General features: G+C 41.8%; 1 protein-coding gene across 1 annotated transcript in view; it reads left to right on the top strand.

Annotated features, from left to right (window-relative positions):
- The window catches only part of GRAMD4 (GRAM domain containing 4), a 479241-nt gene that overhangs the window by 339512 nt on the left and 114204 nt on the right, over positions 1-25525 (top strand). Inside the window, exon 8 of the mRNA XM_069229727.1 lies at positions 2001-2092. Within this exon, the coding sequence (XP_069085828.1) occupies positions 2001-2092 (92 nt within the window). The remainder of the gene's footprint in view (positions 1-2000; positions 2093-25525) is intronic.

The raw sequence follows: 25525 nt of genomic DNA, 5'->3' as shown, positions 1-25525 counted from the left end.
GCTTTTCAGAAATGTTTAGCTTTCCGGGATCTAGCATTGGTTTGACACCCATTTCTGTCACTAACTGGAAGTTAGTAAAAATGGGGTATGTCCCAGTAAAATGCCACAAAATTGTGTAGAGAAATTTGGTTTACTGATTTAAGTCTGCTTGTTCCTGGAAGCTTGGAAGATGGTGATTTTAGCACTGCAAACCCTTTGTTGATCCCATTTGTAGGGAGGGGGGGGAAACAAGCCTGCTTCTGCAGCCCTTTTTTCCCATTTTTTTTTAAATGAATTGTTTGCTGTATTTTGGCTAATTTCGTGTTCTCCTCCAGGGGAACCCACAAACTCTGGGTACCTCTAGAATCCCTAGGATGCTGGAAAAAAAGGACGAAAATTTGGCATGGGTAGCTTATGTGGACAAAAAGGTATGAGGGCCTAAGTGTGAACTGCCCCGAATAGCCATAAAAGGGCCTGGCACCTCAGGGGGAAAACGCCTGGCAGCGAAGGGGTTAAAGGCCTTGTATGTAATATCATTGCAGTAGGCCTGCTAGCCCTAAATCACCCTCCTGTTTTCTTTCACTGAGTTATCCCACTAGGGGCTAACAATATGGTTACATGACCATGTTTCCTGCAAATGATATTTTTGTTATGGTGCCCTATAGGGGCTGTTGTGAGCATTAAAGTCTAATGCCAAAGGTGTATTTCTGATAAAGGTTTATATGATAATTGTATATGTTTTAATAATCTCTCCTTTTTACAGTTACAACCTTAATTCAGGGCAATTTAACATCCTTATTACATTATGACTGTTTGAACACTCTTTATATGTTTGCTTGACCCTTCTAGTTTATTTTTCCTCCATGGCTGTCTTTGTGTCTTTTTTGGAGAATTGTGTTAGCCAGCCAGCATCTCTGATGGTGGGGTGGTGAAAGTGGTATTCTATTGGAATTAGCATGACAGATTTGAATTAGGATACTAAAAGGCAACATTTTCATTTTTGGTTCAGCAAGAGGAAGAATGTAAATGGAAGTGCTTTAGTTATATGCAGGGACACTGGAATTATGAGGCAGCGTTGACCAATTTATGTGGCAAGAAAAGACCAGTTCTGAATTTACAATGCCAATAGCACTAACTCAAGCAAATGCGAGAACTTTTGCACTGCAAACGCTTGTTTTATCTCCGGTCATTCAGGGGTGATGATTCTATGTGATGTTTGGTCTCTTATGTTGTGTATGTTTATCCAGTTACTTTTTCTCTTGTTGAATTTTATTGTTTTTTTAATAATAGTTTTTTGTGGTTCCTTAGTGACCTTAATGCAGTTTAATATTTGTATTGTGCTGGTATGTGTTTTTACTATTTGTTATTATATGCGCTTTTATGATTTGCATGAAAAATAGAATAAAGTTCTAAATCCAGTTGAATCGCTCTATTTGGTGCTATTATAATGTTTCTGTCCATGTATTTATTGAACTTCCTTTTGAACCTCCTTTCTGGGATTACTTCTACTAGACTGTTCGGTTTTGCATTTTGTGTATCATTTTTCCTCTAACAACAAAAAGAAGTTTACAAAAAGAGAAATAGAAAAAACGGGTAGTGTACACAAACAAAGGTAAGTATAAATTGTTCAGTTCGTCATCTGCTGCTCCGCGTCGAAGAGTCTGCGGTTCTAGGCCTTGGACCAAGAAACCGTTTAGATAACAGAGGGCGCGTAGGAAAAGATAATAAATTAAATTAGAGCTATTATGAACTCTTCCGTAATGGACACCGTTTATGGAACATAAAGCAGTGGCGGCATGTTTCATCGCATCACAAATCACAACTTGGAGTGCATTAACGTTAAGTCAGTGTTTCGCTTCCTGCACTAAGCTATGCTTGCTGCTGGGGTTGTATTGCGTGCAGTAGCCAGATGAGCAAGCAATGTGAGTCCCATACTGGGTTATGTGTAAGTAGAAAATGGCAATAACAAATGCTGTCCGAATACGCGGGACTGATTTGCTGGCTTTTGTTGTTTTGTCTAGAGAGAGGTGCCAAACCGGTTACAAGTTTCGTGAAGAATCTTTCTGCCTTATCAGACTGGCATTCTGTCTACACTTCGGTGATTGCCTTTATTGTAAGTGAGTGATCAGTTCTTGCATTTCTTGTTTACATTTAATGATCGTTCCTTAATGTATATTTTATAATTGTGGGTTATTGTTTTGCAACTGAACTAAATCTTTGAAAGAATGTTAAAAGTAGCTTAATAAACTATTATGCATACACTTGTAGGTGTCACATTACTAAATTCTTTGTAGAGCATTAATATACTACTTCCACACCATTCTTATACACACAGTAGTTTAGCCAGGGTTCCCTATGCCTACTTTTATTGCAAGCAAGGAACGAGGACGTCTAGCATTGTGGTTGAATAATAAAAAAGCCATGTGCACAATCGGCTCCTCACACTCCTGGACCTTTGGGCCACTGCACCAGCTGCACAACGGATAACTTTACACCGTCTAAAATGTACATATAGAGAGTGAAAGAAACCCCAAATTTTCCTAACACTTTCGCACACATGGCAGGTTTCAGAAGTCCTCTTCCACTGTAATTCTCATGGACGATTTCCTATTTATTCAGCAAAAGGAAGCGATTGTATTGCATAAGAGCTCCAGCTTTGCTAGAGATCCCATGCAGTACACTAATTTTTCTCTCCCTCTGTTGGACTTGACCCTCTCTGCAGGATCACCCGAAACTTTTTGCCTTCACACCTCTCCTGTTTACTGAATTAGTTTTGTTGGCATTATGGCTGCGTGCACTTTACCACTGTTAACCGGTGCCAAAGTGCTTGTGCTCTCCCTCTCTCTAAAACATGGTAAAAATGACCTACACCTGATTGACAACATTTCTGTTACTTATAAGCCCCTATATCATAGTACAACATGTGCCCATGGCCTGTAAATTAAATGCCACTAGTGGGCCTACAGCAAGCACTTAGGCCTGACATTGTAGTATGCGAACACAAGAGTGATGGTTGAAATGCTTGAATTAATCTCAGCCAGGGTAATTCCTTGGGGTGCGCCCCAATTCACCATTCTTTTCTACACCATGTCACCTCAGTTTGGACCCAGCTATATCCAAATCAGTCTTGACCCTGCCCAAGCAACCCAGGACTAGTTTTGCCCTTGTAATGGGCTCATCACCCAGGTATAGTTTGGTTCCAGTGACATAGTGTGCATGGGACCCATGTTTGGGCATACCTGTTCCACTTAGGGCGACTAAAGTATACAAAAAGTGATGGCTATACCTGGCTGGGGAGCCCTAACTAGGGTAAAACTGGTACTTGGTTGCTTGTGTTCCAGTTCAGAGGGGACCTGGCCTGGCAGTTCGGGCTGGACTGTTCACATGATAAACCAGTTTAAGACGGATTTGCATATGGCTGGGTCCAAACTGAGGTGGCATTGTGGGCAAAAAGAACGATGGATTGAGATGCAGTTCTGAACAATCACCAGTTGCTGAGATTAATTGAAGCAGTCCATCCTTCATGTTGTTGATTTTGTCTGACGCCCACACACAAAGACGCCCACACACAAAGACGCCCACACACAAAGACGCCCACACACAAACACACAAGCACACAAACACACAAACACACAAGCACACACAGGCACAAATAAAAGTTCTGGTTTTCGGCGTCCTGCATTCTGCTGTTCTTGCTGGTGGCCTATTTCTCTTGCCACTTGACCAAATCCAATGCCATTGGTTTACAAAGAGTAATTTTTTTAACCCAACATTTATGGATCATATTTCTAAGCTACATGCTTCTACATGCTTATACTCATTAATTCAAATGACACATTTTCTCCTGCTTTTCTCTAAAAAGATTCTAGTCCAGTCCTCAATTCTCAGTAGACTGGGATATCACAATTCGTTTTATGCTGGTTTACCTTCCTCTTTTATCCATAAACTGGAACGTATTAAAAAAATTGCAGCTGCTCCTCTTATCTCATGCACTAGCAAATTCTCCAGTGTGCCTTTTATCTTCGGTTATTTTTTCACTGACTCCTATGTGCTATTTTTAAGGCCCAGTGTTTTTTAATAAGGCTTTCTCCTGCTCCCATCCTAAAAATGATATGTCCAGGCTTTTTTCCCCTCAATGAGCAAAGCTTGTTCCCTATGCTTCTCAAACTCTTTCCAATTAACTGCCCTTCTCTTAAAAATATCTTGCATGAGTGGCAGTGTTCTTTCTAAAGATACAACTAAACTTTCAAAAGTCTCCCAGTCTGCTCAAGTTTCATAGGCTGCTCAAAACTCTTTACTTGCTCTTTGATTCCTACCCTCCCTTCTCCTTCTCTTGACTAGCCCCTGGACATCTTCAGGGCATTTTCACACTTAATAAATTCCCTTCCTACCTACCGACCATGTAGTCCTAATTCACCCTGAGACAAATGAATAAAGGCAAATCTGGCACACTGCCTGAAGAATATGCAATGGACCCTGAACTTTCAGAATAATCTGAGTGTCATTGACCTAAGCATAAAAAGTAAAGCCAAAGGAGTCAATGAGATGAGTCAGAGGAGTCTCATAAAGATAAAAAAAGGTTAGAACTGTAAGAAGACTGTGGAAGTGTAATCATATGCAGGGAAACTTTGGTTGATATAAATTTCTTTATTTCATGTTCAAATACATTAACCCCATCCAGGCCAGAATATTCATTGCCTTCTTCCACCAGAGTCAGCTACCAACTGACTTTCTACAGATTACAGTGACGATTGATTCAGTATTCCATGAATACATCATCACATAGTACTACCATAGAAACATCTAGTTACCACAACACCTCCCTCACCCTATACCCGCAGCAATAAACTTCCAAAATAAAATATACTACTATAAAAGTTAAACTAATGTAAAAGCTTATTACTCAGTCTTGCACACATATTGGTTTTCTCACATTTTTCTTTGGTCTCGCCTTGACATTACTATCAAATTAACCACCGGTAAGCCACCACTACTTGGTTCACAGAAAACACATTTTGCTACTCTAATGAGGTTCCATATTTTATGGTCACTTGTTTTCATTACATTTTTGAATAATTTTATAACTCTAAATGGTCCTCTGATCTTTGATGAATTCTTCTCTTTCCTTGGAGACATAGGCCCTCATTACAACCCTGGTGGTCGGTGTAAAAGCGTCGGTAATACTGCCAACAGGCAGGTGGAAAAAAAATGGAATTACGACCATGGCGGTTACCGCCATGCAAAACCGCCACTTTTACACTGCGACCGCCATGGTGGTAACGACCGCTGGGCTGGAGACTTCGGTCTCCAGTCCGGCAGCCATCACTAGACTGCCGGCGGTATCAGGACCCCACATACCGCCATGGATTTTGTGGGGTTTTGTACCGCCACGAAATCCATGGCAGTAGGTACTATCAGTGCCAGGGAATTCGTTCCCTGGCACTAATTGGGGTCTCCCCCTCCCCCCGAGTCCTCCCCGAACACCCACAACCCCCCCTACCACCCTGTAAGGTGGTACGACCCCCTCCCCACCCCCCACAGAAACACCCACACACACACCCCCTACACGCACGCTCACAACACTCATACACATATGCGCACACACATACATGCACACAGACATATAAGTCACAATTCCCATACACACAGTACACCCCTCACATGCATACACGCACTCACACGCGCACCCCCATGCACGCACACAACATCCACTCACCCCCCCTCCCCTAACGGACGATCACCTTACCTGTTCCGGTGATCCTCCGGGAGGGAACGGGATCCATGGGGGCTGCTCCCCCGCCAGCACCCCATCAGCAGAACACCACCAAGCCGAATACTGGGGTGTAATTTGGTGGGCGGTGTTCTGATGACGTGGAGGTGGAGCAGTCTCCACTTCACCGCCGACTGCCAGTATGTCTGCTGGTGGCTCTCCATCTGAAAAAGGGCGGAGGGCTGCCAGCAGTCATGATACGGTTGGCAGAAGACTGCCACCACTGGCAGTCATTGGCCCGGAATAACCTCGGCGGTCTTCAAAAAAGACCGCCAATGTTGAAATGAGGGCCTTAATTTTTACCCAAACTCTCATCTTCACAGATGTTTCTTTAACAGTCTTGCGTAGGTCATAATGTAGTTCTCTTTTCTCTTTCATTACTCTCTTTCTCTCTCGCCCTCTATATTATCCACCTGATCATCCATTCCTTTTCTCTTCTCCTGGACCCATTCAGGAACAACTTAATTGCAAGGTAATCTACCTCTGGATAACTGAAATGGTTACTCCTGTGGTAGCATGTAGTGTCATACAATACCACATACTTTTCTTATAGGTGGAGCAGTCTCCACTTCGCCGCCGACTGCCAGTATGGCTGCTGTTGGCTCTCCATCTGAAAAAGGGCGGAGGGCTGCCAGCAGTCATGATACGGTTGGCGGAAGACTGCCACCACTGGCGGTCATTGGCCCGGAGTAACCTCAGCAGTCTTTAAAAAAGACCGCCGAGGTTGAAATGAGGGCCTTAATTTTTACCCAAACTCTCAACTTCACAGATGTTTCTTTAACAGTCTTGTGTAGGACATAATGTAGTTCTCTTTTCTCTTTCATTACTCTTTCTCTTTCTCTCTTGCTCTCTATATTATCCACCTGATCATCCATTCCTTTTCTCTTCTCCTGGACCCATTCAGGAACAACTTAATTGCAAGGTAATCTACCTCTGGATAACTGAAATGGAGTTACTCCTGTGGTAGCATGTGGTGTCATACAATACTCACATACTTTTCTTATACTCTCACTCTCCCAACATATTCCAAGTACAGACGCTAGTTGCAAACTTTCTTTTAGTACCTTGATAAAATATTCCACAACACCTTTGGAAGCAGGATGGTATAGTGCTGTTTTTTTTGTGTATTACCACTCAAGAAAAGTTCCACTGACTCAGAGGTGAATTGAACCCCATTGTCCGTGAGTATAGAAGATGGGGAAACTTCCCCCCTCAAAAAGCTCTTCTAGAAAATAGATTACATCTTTTGGCTCAACAGAGTTCACTGTTTTAATTTCCGGTTACCTGGAATACATATCAATACAAACAATGACTTACCGATCAACTGATTTCAATCTTACCGGACCAAGTATATCCAAAGCTATGTCTACCTAAGGCCCTGCAGCTTCTTCTCTTATGACCCTTGGTTGTGTCCTGTACTTGAAATTTTTGTCAATTCGGATACACCCATGACAATTTCTCACCTCTCTGTCTACCATGACATCCTTATTTGGCCTTCAGTACGAAGTCCTATGCCTCTCTTTCTCTCTTTTGTTTGAGAAATGCCCATGTGACTGACATGAGCATGATCCACCTATTAGTTTTCTTAAACTGTGAGGCGGAGTTAATTTGCTGCCACTCATCAACAACCCTTCCACAACAGCCAATTCTTTTCTCACCTGCCAGAAACAACCTAACAAATCCTCATCACACTGTTGTTTGGTACACCATCCCTTGCGAATCATTTCCATAACTTTCTGTAAAATCTCATCTTTTAATATTTCACCTTTACATTCAGACTCTTAAAAGACTGCATTTGTGACAACACATACATTCACTTCCTCTTCAAAGTCTTCACCAGCAGAATAATCTCTATCTCCTTTGTCCCAAACATCCATTCCTTCATAATTCTGTGCCCCACAGAGCCTCGAGACAATCCACCTGTACATTCAATACCCCAGGTATATACAACACCTCAAACTCAAACTCTTACAAAGCTACGGCACATTTCCAAATCCTGTGCAACACCATGTTAATACCCTGTTTCATAAATACCTCTCTGAGAGGCTTATAATCAGCTATCATTTCAAATTTGCGTCCCCACAGAAATTTCCTAAAGTTTGCTCACTGACCATTATACTCCCAAGGCCTCCTTTTCCACCACTGAGTAATTATGTTGAGCTGCTCTCAGACCTCTTGATAAGAAAAGTGTGGTCCTAGTTTCCTCATTCGATTTTTTTTGTTTTTTTTGTTTTTTGTTGTTTTTTTTTGTTTTTTTTTTCATCAAAACAGCCCCTAAGCTATTAGAACTTGCATCTGTCATTATTATGATCTTATCATTGGTATCAAAACTTCCTAAATCTGATGCATTCTCTAGACTTTTCTTGATGTCTTGAAATTCATTCTCACATAGTTCACACCAGCAAAATTCTTTTCCTTTACTTAACAACCCTCCTCAAATATTCTGTCCTTTCTGCATACTTGAGTACAAACCTGTTGTAAAACTCTGCCATTCCCAAGAATTTCACTACCTCATCCATGCTTTGTGGTGCTGGCAAATTCTTGATAGTATCAACTAAACTAGTTTTAGGAGGAAAACACCTTTCTTGTAGTTCATGACCTAAATACTCGACTTTAGACTCACTAATTGTACACTTTTCAAATTTCAATGTTAAACCACTCTTCTGCAATCTGCTGAAAACTTTCTCCAATCTTTCGTCTTGTTCCCACAAGTCACACCCAAACATGAGGAGATCATCTTGATGTATCTTTACTCCTCTTATTCCACACAACATTTTCACCATTGCTCTTTGAAATACTGAGGCTGCTGATAGCAAGCCAAATGGCATTCTGAGAAATTTTAATGTACCAAACTGCGTGACAAATTTGGTAAGATCTTGAGATGCAGGATGTAACTTTATCTGATGGTATGTTGACCTTAGATCAAGTGTTAAGAACTATTTGGCACACCGTTCATTGAGCACAGCATCTCCCCAATATTGGGAAGAGGATAATGAGCAACGATAACCGAATTGTTTAATTCTCCTCAGTCAACACATAATCTAGCCTCCTCACTGGCTTTTAGCGCCATTACTATAGGTGCAACCCATTCCAAAGCCTCAACATTTTGGATAATGCCATCCTTGATCAACTTTTCAATTTCCTCCCTCAACTTCTCTTTTACTGCTAACGAAACTCCTCTCAATTTTGCAACCTTAGCATTAGATTTAAGCTTGATTTCAAGCATGTACTTTTTAAGACTTTCCAAACAATTCTGGGAATTTATTTGCCCACACACTCCTATCTTTTGACAGTCTTAACATTGGGAATCTCTCTGAGACTGGAGGACTTTCATTTGGATCTTAATACACATATATATCATGTTGGTGAAACCAACTTCTCAATGAGTCTCCTTTAACAGAAATCTATATTTTTGCTGGTACTAACCTTTCTTAAAATTCAATGGCGCCCCAGAAATAACCAAACAATTTAATAGGTTCCCCTCCGTATCCTTTAGGTTTAATGTCCAGTTTTATCAACTTGACTTTACCTTTCAAACATTGGTCATAAAATGTTTTAGGTATCAATGTTATTTTAGCACCTGAGTCAAGCAAAATCTAACCTCCTGACAGTTAACCAAAATCTTTTCCTTTGGACCATTTGGGGACCCATGTTTTGTTTCCAAAATTTGTATTTCACTCACTGAATCCATATTCACCTGCACCTTCTTCTTATTCAACCTCTCTTACATTCTTCAGACCCTGTTTTGACCTAAAACATTTGGCGAAGTGATCGCTTTCCACAGGTTTTGCACATTATTTTCCAAGCTGGGCAATCTTAATTGTTGGCCATGTGTCCAACATTCCCACACCTGAAACATTTTCCTGTAAAAGTTTTCTCTGGCTTCATGCTACCTAGATTTTTCTTTATTTACCCTCCATTGTACTGCTTTGTACTCTTCTTATCCCTATATTTTTTTCCTTTATTACACTTGTCTTTTTCTGCGATGGCACTACGAAGAACTTCTATACACTTTTTTGGGTGTTCATTCGTTTTCCCAATAACCAACACATCAGACAAAAAAGTGTTGTCTTTCTGCCACATATTTTCTTTTGCTTTCTCTAGTGACTATCCTAACATAAACTGATCCCTTAATTGTTCTTCATCTGAGTTACCAAACGCACACGTTGAAGCCAATTTTTGCAACTCATTTATGTACTGTTCTACTGAGTCACCCTGGTGTTGCATTCTTTCCAAACTGATAGCATTCAAGAACTGTGCTCACCTTAGCAGGTAGTGTAAATCTAATTTTTTAACGCAAATTTCATATTCATTAAGGCCCGCTGCATCATCATCTGATAAATCAGGAAGATTTTCGAATACTTCCTGTCCTTCTATACCCAAACAATGCATCAATAAAGACATTTTTCTTTCTGCACTAAGTAATGTCCCACATACTTTGGCATAGTTGCTGGACACCTTTTTCCATTTCTACCAATGTACAGGCAGATCACCTGGTGAAACTAAAAAGAATGTGGCCACAGGAACATTCTGCATCATTCACTATATGTTTTTTTTCAGATATAACAATTGAAGTGCACAGGCTTTTGTATTATGTGAAATGATATGGATCTAAAACTTCCTGCCATCACGCAGTACCATTTTATAGCCAAAAGATGTGCATATAACTGAAAGAACACAGCACTTCAAACATATTCTAGATGCAGTATTAAATTGCCAGTGTCTTCACAGTACAGTTTTATCTTCCAAACAAGTTTTGCCTAAATTTTGTCTCAGCGGTCTGCATATCACCATGTGGATACTCTTGCCGGTCTACTTATCGCTGCACCACACGCTTGTTTCATTTGATTATTTTCCTGTTATAGATTAATGATGAGGAAATGTAGATGTACCGGTGTGCTTATCACCGTTTGGATACACTTTACTCTGAATTACTAATTCTTTAAATTTATCCTGGAAATTTAGTCTCAGTGGTGTACATATCACCGTGTGGATATGCTTACCGGTATGCATATCACCAAATAAAATGCACATTAAAGCCTTCTTATTTTTCCTTTTTTATTTTTAACCTTCTGATAGACAGTACTCGCCAAAAGGGTGAAATTGTCGTTGACAGCATGGTTGCTTGGCAACACTGCATGTCAAGAGAATTGAGAGCATTGTTGCTTGGTAAGGCCAGACACTGTCGCGAGTACATCGCTTACGTGTCAACAAAGAAAAGAGCATTGCTACTTGGCCTCGTTGCTTGGTAATGGAGACACCGCCTCGAGCTGTAGAGCGTGAGGGCGTCGCCTACGTTCTTTGCTCAAAGCGCAATCTGCACAGTGTGCGCCAGGTAGCAATGTTCACCACTGATCTTTAAAAACTAAATTAAGGTATCTTTACCCTTCTTCCAATTATGTTTTCTTTGAGGAACTTCACTGCTTTTAACCCCTTATAACATTTTGTCCACATAGGCTACCCATGCCAAATTTGCGTCCTTTTTTTCCAATATCCTAGGGATTCTAGAGGTACCCAGAGTTCTTTGGTTCCCCTGGAGGAGACCAAGATATTATCCAAGATACAGCAAAAAGTTTGTTTTTTTGCAAAAAAAAATGAAAACAATGCTGCAGAAGAAAGCATGTGTTTTTTTCCCCTGAAAATGGCATCAACAAAGGGTTTACTATGCTACAATCACCATCTACCCAGCTTTCAGTAACAGACATACTTGAATCAGAAAACCGAATTTTTCAACAGAATTTTTGCATTTTACTGGGACATACCCTAATTTGTAAAGGTTTTTTGCTTTTAGCTTCTTTACAGTTAGCGACAGAAATGGGCGTGAAACCAATGCTATATGCCGGAAAGCTAAACATTTCTGAAAAGTAGACAAAATTTTAAATTCACCAAGATCCTACAAGGTTTTCCTACAGAAAATAACAGCTGAAATTTTAAAAAAATTAAATTGAGGTGAAAAAAACAACAATTTCTCTCCACGTTTTACTCTGTAACTTTTTCCTGCGATGTCAGATTTTCAAAAGCAATGTACTGTTACATCTGCTGGACTCTTCTGGTTGCTGGGATATATAGGGCTTGTAGGTTAATCAAGAACTCTAGGTACCCAGAGCAAATAAATGAGGTGCACCTGGCAATGGGTTTTCATTGTAAACTGGGTTAAAAAGCTATTTATTTAGTAAAATATAAAGAGTTAAAAAATAGGTATCAAAGATACCTTTGTATTTCAAAAATGGGCACAAGATAAGATGTTGAGAAGCAGTGATTATTTGCACATCTCTGAATTCGGGGGGTCCCCATACTAGCGTGTGAATTACAGGGCATTTCTCAAACAGATGTCTTTTTTACACACTGTTTTACATTTGGAATGAAAAAATGTAGAGAAAGAAAAGGGGGAATAACACTTGTTCATCTATTCTGTGTTCCTCCAAGTCTCCAGATAAAAATGGTACCTCACTTGTGTGGGTAAGCATAATGCCTGTGACGGGAAATGCAACATGGACACATCACATTTTTACATTGAAATCTTGATTTGTTTTTTGGAAAGTGCCTAGCTATGGGTTTTGCCCTCTAGCTCAGCCCGCACCTAAGGAAATCTACAAAGCCTGTGCATTTTTTAAAACTAGACACCTAGGGGAATCAAAGATGGGGCGAATTGTGGGGCTCTCACCAGGTTCTGTTACCCAGAATCCTTTGCAAACCTCAAAATTTTGCAAAAAAAAACACTTTTTCCTCACATTTCCGTGATATAAAGTTCTGGAATCGGTAAGGAGCCACAAATTTCCTTCCAACCAGCACTCCCCCAAGTCTCACTAAACAAAATGGTACCTCATTTGTGTGGGTAGGCCTAGTGCCTGCGACAAGAAATGCCCAAGAATACAACATGGACACATCACATTTTCCCAAATAAAACTGACCTGTTTTTTGCAAAGTGCCTAGCAATGGATTTTGCCCTCTAGCTCACCCGGCACTTAGGAAAACCTTAGCAAACCTGGACATTTCTGAAAACTAGACACCTAGGGGAACCCAGGATGGGGTAAGTTTGGCACTCTCGCCGGGTTCTGTTACCTAGAATCCTTTGCAAGCCTCAAAATTTGGCAAAAAACCCCTTTTCCTCATACTTTGGTGATGGAAAGTTCTGGAATCTGGGAGGAGCCACAAACTCCCTTCTACCCAGCGTTCCCCCAGGTCTCCCAATAAAAATGTACCTCACTTGTGTAGGTAGACCCAGTGCCCGCGTGAGGAAATACCCCAGAACACTACGTGGACACATCAAAATGATCTATTACAAAACTACCTGTTTTTGCAAGGGGTGCAGGGGGGATGGGGACACTTGCATTTTTGGTCCCAGGTGCAGCGGTCATCTAGGGAAACTTACCAAATCGAGACATTTTTTAAAACTAGACACCCGGAGTAGTCCAGGGAGGTGTGGCTTGCGTGGATCCTCCAACATTGTCTTACCCAGACTCCTCTACAAATCTCAAATATAGGTTAAAAAAAAATCACATTCTCCACACTTTTCTTTGTAGGATCACTGTGCCGGTACATATTTCCTACCACCCAATGTTCCCCTTGGCCCTCCGATAAAAATGATACCTCTCTTGTGTGGGTGGCCCAGGTGCCTGCAAAAGGAAAAGGCCAAAGACTTGTAGAGATTGAGGGGATGGCACAGCGAGTTGATATGCAACATTTTTTTAATACATTTTTAGGCTGACTCTGCTTTTGGACCCATACAAGTGAGGTATCATTTTACTTGGGAGCCTGAGGGGAACGCTGAATGGTAGGAAATCTGTGCCAGTATAGTGATCCTACAAAGAAAAGTGAAGAAAATATGCTTCTGAAGCAAATGTTGAGGTTTGTAGGGAGTATGGGTAAGAAAATGTTGGGGGATCCACGCAAGCCACACCTCCCTGGACTCCGCCTCTTGTCTAGTTTTGAAAAATGTCGGGGTTTGGTAGGTTTTCCTAGTTGACCGTCGCACCCGGGACTAAAAACACAGGTGCCCTCCCACCCTCGGAAAAACAGGTAGTTTTGTAATAGATCATTTTGATGTGTCCACGTCCTTCTGTGATGTTCCAGACACTAAAAATTGTGAAAAGAAACACACTTAGGCTATGGTAAAAAGACCCCTCACCCACCAACCAAGTTGGTGGCATGCTTCATCATCGGGGTCCCACCCGAGACACCTAGCATGTCCTGGGTGTGCTTCGACACCTGATTACAGCGGAGCAGGTTTTTCATTTTTACTACACTTACTGGTTGAATTTGGCACGAGGGTGAGTGATGGTTCAGTAGATCAAATATTATTAACAAGAGATTTCACAAAAAAAAGAAATGCACTGTTAATTACTGAAAGGCCACAAAACTGAACCAATGACTCACAGCTCGTGAGCTGTAAAGCCGCAACAAGGCACCAACCACTTTACAGTCAATTCACACACCTTTCATACATGACCTGCAGGAGACCATTCACGCCGCGGGCCCAGCACATTACAACACTCGCATAAAAAGACAGGGCCCATCACTTTCGTGCGCCCACATGCCTGACAAAGCAATCACTCCAGCTAATGGGAGTCTGTGGACTGGCATTTGGCTAGCAGTGTCTGTAGTGGCCAACAACAAGTCACTATTTACACCGCCAGCCAAGCGCTTCTCCACGCATACTGCCAGTCAAGCACTTCTCCATGCACACCGCCATCACCTTTTTTTAAACAACAAAGAAACCACTAACTAATTTTAAATGATTACAAAACTACAAACACAAAAGCTCTAACTAAAAACATATGAAAATATAAAACAGGCAGTTTACGCTCACAATAGTTCCCAAAGATTCTTTTGGGTGTGGTAACTCCTGAAACAGCCGGCCACACACAGCCCAGGCTTTGAAGGACAATCTGGGCAGTACATACGAGTCTCCCTCCGGATACCTCTTCCGCCACCGAACATTTAGAAATGTTCCATGGTGTCTAGTGGTCTCTGCCCCCCTCCAGGGAAGAAGGGCCTAGAAAAACTAGGCTGATCTGCACAATAGGGGGCAGAAATTGCATACAAAATATTGCCCCCTTTGGGGGGTGACCCTTGTCCAAGGGGCTGCCCCCGTACACAAAACACACACACAAGATCCCCGGCGCTTAGAGATTTCTGCCCCTTGGACCAGATGGGCCAAATAAAATAGGCCCATCTGTCCTGAAGGGGGGGGCAGAGCTGCCCAACATTGCTCTGCCCCCTTTTGGGGGAGGGCGACCCTTGCCCAAGGGGCTGCCCCCCAACAAACAAACAAAAACTAAACTAAAAAAATCCCTTGCTCCTTAGTGGCTTCTGCCCCCCTTGGGTGCAGATGGGCCTAAAAATAATGGGCCGATCTGCCCCAAAGAAGGGCAGAAATGGTGTAAATAATATTGGCCTCTGTTGGGGAGTGACCCTTGCCCAAGGGGCCACACAAAACACACACAGACACACACACACACAAACTTTCTCACTCGCTCCCTGGCGCTAAGTGGTTTCTGACCCCTTGGGTGCAGATTGATAAAAAAAAAAATAGGCTGATCCGTCCAACAGTGCTTTGCCCCCTTTGGGGGATGACCCTTGCCCAAGGGGCCGCCCCCACACAAAAAAAACTTTAAAAAAAATCCCTGGTGCCTTAGTGGCTTCTGACCTCCTTGGGGGCAGATGGGCCTCAAAATAATTGGCCGTTCTGCACCCAGGGGGCGTAAATGGCGTAAATAATATTTGCCTCCCTTGGGGAGCGACCCTTTCCCAAGGGGTCACCCCTCCACACAAAACACACACGCAAGATCCCTGGTGCCAAGTGGTTTCTGCCTCTTAACAAAATAGGCTGATCTGCCCCCAAGGGGGGTAGAAATTGCATAAAGTACATTGCCCCCTTTTGGGGGTGACCGTTGCCCAACCGGCCTGCCCCTCACATAAAACACACACACACTGTCCCTGGCGCTAAGTGGTTTCTGCCCCCTTTGGCCCATCTGCCCTTTGGGGGCAGATGGGCCTAAAAAAAAAATAGTCCGAATTGACCCCAGAGTTGCTCAACATTGCTTTGCCCCCTTTGGGGAGAGACCCTTGCCCAAGGGGCTGCCCCCCCACACAAAAACAATCCCTGGCATTAATGTGGCTTTTGCCCTCCTTCGGGGTAGATTGGCCTAAAAATAACAGGCAAACAGCGATAAACAATATGCCCCCCTAAGGGGAGCGACCCTTGCTCAAGGGACTACTCCCCTCGACATGAAATTGACTTACATAAAATCCCTGGTGTCTAGTGGAAGGAGAGCTAGCGCTTCCCTCGAGGGCCGGGTGCAGGACATAACGGTTACATCCTTGGTACCCAAGAGGTGCTGCCGCGGACATAACCGTTACGTCCCCGGCAACCAAGGGGTTAAGATGGATTTGCCACATTAGGGTTATCGTTAATGTTGCGACTTAGAAATACATTTTCTTTTACCTACCACGTGTCATGTTGCCAAAATGTGGAAGTTTCATCAAACACAGGGAAACTTTGGTTGATAATAAAGTCCCTTATTTCATGTCCAAATATATTAACCCCATCCAGGCCAACAGATGTTGCCTTCCACCACCTGAATCAGCTACCAACTGACTTCCTACACATTCCAGTGATGATGTATTCAGTATTACATGAATACATCATCACATAGTTACTACCATAGAAACACCTAGTTACCAGAAGGACCCCTGTGGGACTCCATATAGAATAGGTTTGGAGATGGAGCGAAAATTAGCCAAGGAAACCACTTGAGAGTGGCTGAAAAGAAGTGAGCAACTTGAGCACAGTAACTTCATTCCTGACCTCTCTTATTCTGGTCAGCGGGATGTTGTGTATGACCATGTTGAACACCACAGAAAGATCAAGAAGGATGGAGATAGCAGAGCTACCGTCATCCAGATTAAACCTGATGTAATTTGTAGAGGCGGCGAGCACAGATTACGCAGAAAAAATCCCTTGGATTAGCAACTCTCCAGATCGCATGCAGCCTTTTGTGAGAAGGCTGGAGATGCAGATGCTCAGCTTTTTGACAGATTAGGCTTAGCAATAGCGGTCAGGTATCGAGTTTTGATTTACAGGAGGAGACATATTGCACCGTGACTAGGTGTGCCAAGGAACTACTTGAGTAAATGAGTACCATTGTGCAAGGTCATAACAATAAATAGTCTAAATTGATACATGTATAGTAATGTCATATGATGCAGAAGAGGGAATTGACCTGACCGATCTCTACTTTTTCCAATGACATGGTATATAATAGATGTATTTTTGTGTTTGTACTAGCTGGTGACTACAGTATAGGCAGCACCAGAGGGGAAAGGACTCATGAAGTGAAATGAAAACAGAGAAGAGAGTCTTTGCCACTGGAATCCTCCTTTGGGGTCACAGAATGGCATAGGCCATAGGTTCTTGCAACTCCAGGAGCCAGTATGAGGATAACTGTTCAGAAAACAACTTGTAAAGCATGGTTTAAAAAAACGAATCAGTCAGGCATGTATAGACCTTCATCAGACCAAGCTAGGCCATCCTCCTCACTCACACATGAGATGGCAGTTGAGACTGGACCTACAGTTAAATATATTTGAGGTCAGAATGGGCTAACTTACACCAGTGTCAATATGACATTAACAGATCCAGCAGTTCCTGTCCCATTCAAATGACCATTTGTGAAGCTTTTTTAAGTACAGGCAGTGTAGTGGAGTGCCGGTTCACCCTATTTGTTGCCATTGTTCACTCCCCAACTGGCTGATTGCAGGGGGCCATTTTCTTTGATTGCTTTGACCCTTGACACCTTTGCTGTGCCACACGATATGTCATCTCCTCTGACTACTGGAGTTGGATGAAAAATTACTTTTGCCCCCCCCCCCTGTGGATCAGTATAGGTCAGTGCATAATGTGATCATGTGATGTTTAATCAGCCAAACTTGGGTACAGAATCCACAGCCATTTCCAAGGTGTTCCTGTTACTGAGAAAAGGCTATTGCTAGAGATGATTCAGAGTGACCCAGTACTTTCCAGTGTGGCAGGTAGACCATCTCCCGGAATATGTTCCTGTGTCAGGAGGTCCAGTTGTCAGTGTCATTGATTAAATTAGTTGATGATTTACAACTGCCATAAAGACCGGTATCTATGTCAGATAAGTAGCCCAGTTTCTCATAAAGGATTTCAAGACAACATTACAGCCCCTTAAACATGGTGGAGAATATAAACACCCTTTGAATTAATTTCTAACTTAGTTTGTGATGGTATAAAAGGCACAGGCAGCAGGAACACAAATGGCAATATGGCGTCATTTGCATACACAGAAGCAGCTCCGAAGTCAACTCATTGATCCGATTTCAGAAAGTTAATTTATTTGATGGCTAATTAGATAAGGCTGTCATTTTCATCAAACAGTGAGAGGAAGCATGCAGGACACACCAAAAAGCACGTTCATCAAACTTACCAACACCCAGTAGGCATTGATACTCTGCTAGTTGCCTGCAAATGGGGTTTTTGAACACATTCAGAATATTGGTGCCCTTCAGCTGCAAAGGTAATTCAACATTAAGCTAGAAGTAGTCTCAGCTCTGCAGAGGTCAGTCAAAGGTTTTCAATAAAAGGAAAAGCATGTATTCCTTCAGAAAACCTGACTAGGATCAACTTCAGAATAGTAGGTTCTGTTGGTAGTCCAAAGAGGTTACTAGATCGAGTTAATCTCTGCCAGTGAGAGTGAGCTCTGCTTCATGGGCTAGGGGATACAGCAAGATGACTGGCCCTGTATTCTCCTCTCCTCAAAATCCTATCCCTAAGTGCTGCATGAAAGAAGAAAGCAAGGGCAGATTCTTTGATTAATTTTCGGGTTTAATAGATAAGAGGGCTTTCTCCTAGTGCTCAATTTGTAAAGTATAACTGAGGATATGAAAATCAAAATGAGACCTTACCAAGAATAATATTGCTGATCTCAAAATGGGCCATTTATTTATTGTTATCACTAATTGGCGCCTATCACCAAGCCCACATTTCGGATGCTCATCAACAATTTCTCTGGCTGCAGTCTGAAGCGGAGTACTATCAGTTCTTTATCCTTCAGTTTCAGCTGTAAATGTTTAAAGAGTTTCTACATAAGAACTGCAGTTGTTAGGGTGAGAGGGAATTTTGCTCTGTTAACACATAGGCTTTTACCTCATCCAAGTTTTGGCTGCATATTACATAAAGCAAGAGGTCCAACTTGTTTACAGGACATTTCTCAGGCCTGGGTTCTTGATCTTACCCAAGTTAGAGTGAAATTGTCTCAGGTTGTGATTATCAAGGGGCCATGACTTCGTACCCTCCACGTTGAGCAGGCCATTGCAAAAATAAAATGAACAAGTGCGCATATGATTAAGGATCCAGCTTGGAGACCTGTGCTTTAGTATTTGAATGGGTCTGTTTGCTCATCAGGCTAATGATAAATGACATATTTAAGAAAGTGAATTGTCAATTCAGTAGCTATTAGTCCACCACAGGTTATACAGTTAACTTGTTGGGTCCAGGCAAAGGTTTAAATAATTTAAACTTAAGCACAAACCCCGACAGCTATGGCACAAACCATTTAAGCTTAATCTAGTGAAAACATGTAAGCATTTAGAGGTACTAAAACAGTTAAAAAGTCAAAAACGCAACACAATAGCAGTGCACTCCAGTTTATAATAATCACACAAGGTTTATCAAACAAAATTACACCAAAATAACAAACATCTAATAGGGGAACCAGATATACATTTTTGAAGCTTTAAGAGAAAAAGTGGCAAGAAAAATTAAAGAGGCAATTAAAGATACTGTTAGTGTGTGACCAGGACGTAGGTGCAATTTCAGGTAGAATGCGTGGTAGTGTGGGTCGAATAGCCAAGCAAGTTCATCCCTATCAAAGCTTATATCTTGTCACTTAGTCTCCAAAGTGAAAGTCAAAATACTGTAGCTGGGCTAGGTTGCAGACTTTATCAGAAGTCCTCTCAAAGCTGGGTTGTCGTTGGATGAGGTCTCCGTGAAGCCATTGGTTTTGGTGCAACAAATCTCAGTAAGGAAATTGTTCAATTGTCTCTCTCGTGGAAGTTCCCTTAGTTGAATACGTTTTTCATACCTTCGCCTAGTCAAGAACTTTTCATTCTCACTTCATCTCTTTTTTGGAGCATAGAATCCTCCAGTGTGCAAGGCACTGCACTGTATTCGAGAAGGCTGTATCAAAGTCAGGTATGATTGCACCAAGAGTCTGCAAGTAGGTTTTTATGAGCTGCAAAAATCTCTTTAAATCTTCACTTGCTGAACTAACTCCCTGGTCGGATTGACTTGGCTAATTGGTCCCAATTAGAGATTTTAGCAGAAGTTTAGCTGGACACATCCTATGTCCTCGGACATCAGAGGCTGCACTTAGGAGTCAGACTTTACTCCAGTAGATGCCACAAGCAGGTCTAGTTGCAACTTGTCGGGTTCACACTTCAGAATAAAGTCCTCTTGCAGCTTGTTGTGCCCCTGCAGGTGCACAGAAAGTCAGCAAACTGACCCTTAAGGTTCACTTCTTTGCCCTAGACACAAATAGGAGCAGATCCAACACTTCAGGTCTCCTCACAGGTCTCAGTCTGCTGCTGCCGTCCATCGTCTTTTCTTTCACATATTCAGAAAGACTTCTGAGGAGTTGTGGGTGAGATGCCAGCTGTGTAGGTTTCATTAGCCATTGGCTAGGGGTGACTCCTGGACACACCCTAACCAATGGGAGAAAAGTTCCAGATGGTAACCCTTCCCACTTTTGCAGGAAATCCTGTTCGCCTTACTGCAAATAATCCAACATTGCACTATTCTAAGGGAAATCCAAGATGGCACTGGCCTTCCGCCCTTGAATGACACAGATTAGCCAGCTGGAGGCATGTTTAGGGGAACAAGCATTCCTCTCCTTCTCAGCTACACCAAACTAGTTCTGGGACCAGCTCCCCTTCCCACTGGACAGGTGCTAAACTGGCTGCCTTGGATTTAAAGAACAAAGGTGTCCCCTTCCTCAGGCGTTCCCTTGCACTAAACTATGAATTGGCAAGATTCACCTCTCTCCCTTTTAAGTTATTGCAAATCCCATAACCTTCCCAACTGCCATTGCTAAGCTGATATGCATCACTCTTTCCACACTAAGCCATCCTGTCACCTGGCCTAAGCCATTATTGCTACTGTGGGAAAAGTTTTCACACCTTGTTAGGGTCCAGCACTGGCAGGGCAGAAGCTGAAATGCTAATGCAAATTAGCCTTCCAGGAACTTCAGGTAGGGTAAAGGTAACTTTCTAAAAGTTACTTTTCCTTAATATTGATTGAAAATGAAACATAACTGTTGAATTGGCTTTTTAATAAAAATGAACAATAGTGGTTTAAACATTTCACTAGGTTGTCTCAAAACTGAGGCAGCAAAATTAATCTTTCAATTTCCATTGCTATTTTCCTCATAGGACTCACACCTTTTCACAGTGAAACTAGATTTTGGGGGCTTGTTTATAAACGGGCATGGTAACATCACATTTCAACATGCCCCACTCTTAAATACTAGGCACCCTACCTTGTGGTCTACATGACTTACTTATAGTCAAGAAAGGTGATATATTCAAGAAAGATTATATATTCAAGAAAGGTGATCGAGGTAGTCCTTCCAACTACCACCCAATCTCTCTTCGGGACAGGGAAAAGTCTTAGAAAAGTTCTCTTAAATAGATTGCAAGATTGGGTGGGCAGTCAGAATATTTTAAGGGAGGCCCAAGCTGGCTTCAGAGGACAAGTTGGAACTATCGATCAAGCGGTATTGCTATAAATGATCTCATACACGTACACAATTAAAAGAAAACCCTCACTATATTTAATCTTTGTTATCTGAAGGCAGCTTTTTCTCTAGTGGACCAGGAGAAGTTATGGAGATCACTGGTAAATATAAATGCTGAAATCACACTAGTGCATGCAATAAGAGCTCCACACTGACAACACAGCCAAGGTGAGTGCACTGAAACCCCTTTAGAAAAGGGTGTACATCAGGGATTTAGCCCCTTTACTCTTCAGTCTTGTCTTAAATGATGTAGGAGAATACCCATTCGGAGATCATATTGACATCCCCACTATAGCAGAAAGAAAGGTCCAAATATTAGTATATGCCAATGACGCAGTCCTTTTGGCACAGACAGAAAACACAATCCACAGTTTATTAGCGAGGTTTACAGATTATTGCCAAAAGAGGCCTTTGACTATTAACTGCAACAAGACAAAAATTATAGTGCTGAGGTTGTTCCCCAGTTTACATGGTGAGCCCATAGAGTCTTTTAAGCAGTACAATTATGTGTGGTTGCTATTTACTGATAAACTACAATTAAAGAGCCATATACAGAAGACAATGCTTTTTACGGGAGACCTCATGAGCAGTTTTAAAATTTAGATACAAGTCAGGAGCCATTAGTATCAGCACCATCCTCCAAATCTATAGACAGATGGCAGTACGCGTTTGAGCTTTGGGGGCATGGGAACCTATATCCACTACAAGTGGCTGCGAATAACTTTCTTAGATCCCTGTTAAGACTGGGCCCCAGCACACCCTTGATAGCACTTTATACATAACCCAGTCTCATGCCAATAATAGATGTAGCAGCCCTAAAAACAGTGTTGTTCTGCATTAGAGTTGTGTTGAATCATAAGGCAGGCTTATCTAAAATCTTTGGAAGATGCCGACTGTGCTGGTGCTCATGGCAGGAATACATGACTGGGTCATGTAAATTGTACACTACCTGAACTGAAGCTGTGGTTTCTTTGGGCTGAGCTGCGTAACATAAGGTGGGATACTGCAGAGCTTGTTAATGAGTGCTACGTTTGGGCCATGAGGGAGAAGAATGATTAAGCCTGGAAGTGTGTTGGAGCATTATTTTAGGAACTAACAAGGTCCTGTCAATATGTTGCAGAGAAAGTCATCCTATTGCACGTTTTGCTGTTTGGCACAAAGTATGTGATAGCACGTAAAAGATGACTGGTGTCCCTTTTTAGAACCTATGAAATAAATGTGTTGAAGTGGTGTTGCCATTCTGTCCTAGAACAGACAATGAATGTATTTTTAGTTCAGTAGCTTCGAACCTATGGGCTGTTTGGCCAAGCATGAGGGGACAGCCAGCTCCATTAGGATTCTGACTAGTAATTAGCAGGAATTTACTCAGTTCGGGATATCAGGGTGCTTATGCTTCCTACTATGGTTTATGCACTTGCACATTATTAGGACAGTGACCAGTAGCTGCTAGTCATATAGGCGCTTTTGTTTGCACATTATAGGCTGACACGACTGATATGAGATTGCTATTTTATGTGATTCTATATATTTATTGTTTTAGATTTTTTTTTATGGCTGAAACAATAAACGATTGATTGGTAAAGATGAATTAATAATGTTTAGAAGAAAGGTCTTTCCTGTCAAAAGGCTTATTTTGACAGGTCATACTGCAGGTTTAAACTGGAGCAGTCAGCCTACCTTGGTTGTTTTGAACCTGTGTTTCCTTGTCACACTATTGGATGGCACAGTAAGTGCTGCAGTCCCCAAGAGACACTTAACTTCCCATGGATTGGGTGTAGATTCTACACCATTTACTATGGCCTTATCACGATGTTAGACCACCAGGGATTAACCACGTTTTTCATGTTTTAGGGGTCAGAGCACATACAGAGGGAAGTGGACAGCTTTGCCCCACTGTGCAGTCTACCGTTTAGTAATAATCTTACACATGAAATTGAGTGAAAATGCAAACGGGGACATCTTCTCACAACATCCATGACCAGTAGATTTCCAGAGCTTAGGAATTTCAAATGAGGGGCTCTCTAGCGTTGAGTCTCTCTTGTAACTCATTCTCCAGGTAAAGGTTTTACATTGAACCCCCTTTTCATAGACCAAGAAGTTCTAGTTTGGTGCAACGAAGTCAAAGAGTTACCATAAAATTGGAAAGATAAAAATGAATCCTTGTATTGGGAGAGACTAAAAGTGGTGTTCTAAGCATTCAAGCATTTTCCAAATGTTAGAATATAAAGCATGAATGTTGAGCACAGGATTTGTGGTGATCCAGACCCATAGAAATCAACATGCTGGAACCTGGTTCAGATCCTGGTATAGATCCCTTTCAAACCCAATATTTATCAGGTTCAGTACGACAAAGGTCTGACTGTTGTTGGGGGTACAAAATTGTCTTACTGACCAGTAAAACTGGAAATTTCCACTTTTTGCACAATCTAGTTTTTGGTGTGGAGCTTTCAAGGAGATATGTCATAGATTTGGAACACAACCTGTTTTTGCTTCCTTGTGAAGACATGAGTATTGAATTGTTCCAGACTTTGGAGCACCGGGGCTGATATGTTAGGTGTCCTAGACCTGTCCTGCCTTGAGGATCTACTGTACGTAAATTCTTCTTTTTACCTAATACTTGAAGTGTCATCAAGTGCCTTGGGGCATAATCCATGTGTGCTGTTTTTGTTTTCGGAGGGCACAAGTGGCTGCAGATGCTTGCGTGTGACCTTTTCTGTAATAGAGATTACACCAGAACTGAATGTACCTCAATGCAGTCTCGAGAATGCATTCTCTCAGAAGCTACTGCTTTGTGGTGCAGGGGTTTCGGAAGTCTGATCATATCCTTGTACTGCCACTGTCTAAAGCCCATCAAGACCGTATTAGTTGAAGCATACTTTTAACACAAATAGCATTTTTAAGCCCCTTAATTTATTGTGAAAGCTAGTGGCATCCATTGTAGGTGTAGAAGACCAGAATGTTGTGATTTAATTTCTTCCTTTCCAACAAATCAGATGTAATCTTCTCCTGATCAAACCTTAATTCATTGTACCGGGTTTAAAAGTTACCGTTTATTTGGAATGTAAAAACCCTGTTAGTGTTCCAATTGCCTGCACATTATGGAGTTCATCACTGGGGTGACCTGCATTGAAAGGCGCCTTGTTCAGCCCAAAGGTAACTTATTAGGAAAGGTTGTGGTAAGAGTCTTAAATGTATGTGATTAGTGATACCGGATCATGGGATCCTAAATATGAATGCCAACATTTTACCTGTGGTTCACATTTCCCAGCACTGGCTAAGCTTAAGGCTACAAATATAAGGATGTGAAATTACAACAGAGGCAATAGAAAATCATTTAACAGGCAGACGTCCTTGTGTAGGTTTAGTTTTTATTGAAGGAAAGGTAAATTAATTAAGTACATACTTAACTCGGAATGTTATGAAAAGACACAGAAAATGTTAAACCATTCCCAATGAAATGAAAGTGTCCGAACAGATTTATTGGTTTGATGAATGCAGTCTTACTAAACAGAAAAAGTAACATATCCAAAAGCCATGTCTTTCAGCAGGACTTTGGCATCAGGTAATTCTGGGTCACAAAGGATGAGGGACATCCTAAGTGTGTGGTTGGAGCCAGTCAATGCCTTTTAGCTTCAGTCTCTTTGTATGGATGAAGTCAGTGCAGTCTGTTGTCCGAGGATTCTGTAGGTCTCAGCACTCTTGGGAACAGCTTATAGGGAAGCAAAAACTGAAGTTCAGAAAAAAGCCAATACCTGCTAATCCAAAGAAGCTTGATTGGCATGGGCAGAAGAGAAATTATAATAAGAATTTTTTCAGCTAAATTTTGTAAGCTACAGTACTTTATTTAATTCAGACCTAGCACTGTCTTTCCGAGTCTGAACTACCGGAAATGAAATGTTGTTTATCTTCTCTTACAATCTGATTTAAGCAAGATCTTACCACTTTTACTTAAGAATTG

Source organism: Pleurodeles waltl, chromosome 4_1 (assembly GCF_031143425.1).
Source record: "Pleurodeles waltl isolate 20211129_DDA chromosome 4_1, aPleWal1.hap1.20221129, whole genome shotgun sequence".
In the NCBI taxonomy this organism is placed as follows: Eukaryota; Metazoa; Chordata; class Amphibia; order Caudata; family Salamandridae; genus Pleurodeles; species Pleurodeles waltl.
This window is presented reverse-complemented; position numbering and strand designations above follow the sequence as displayed.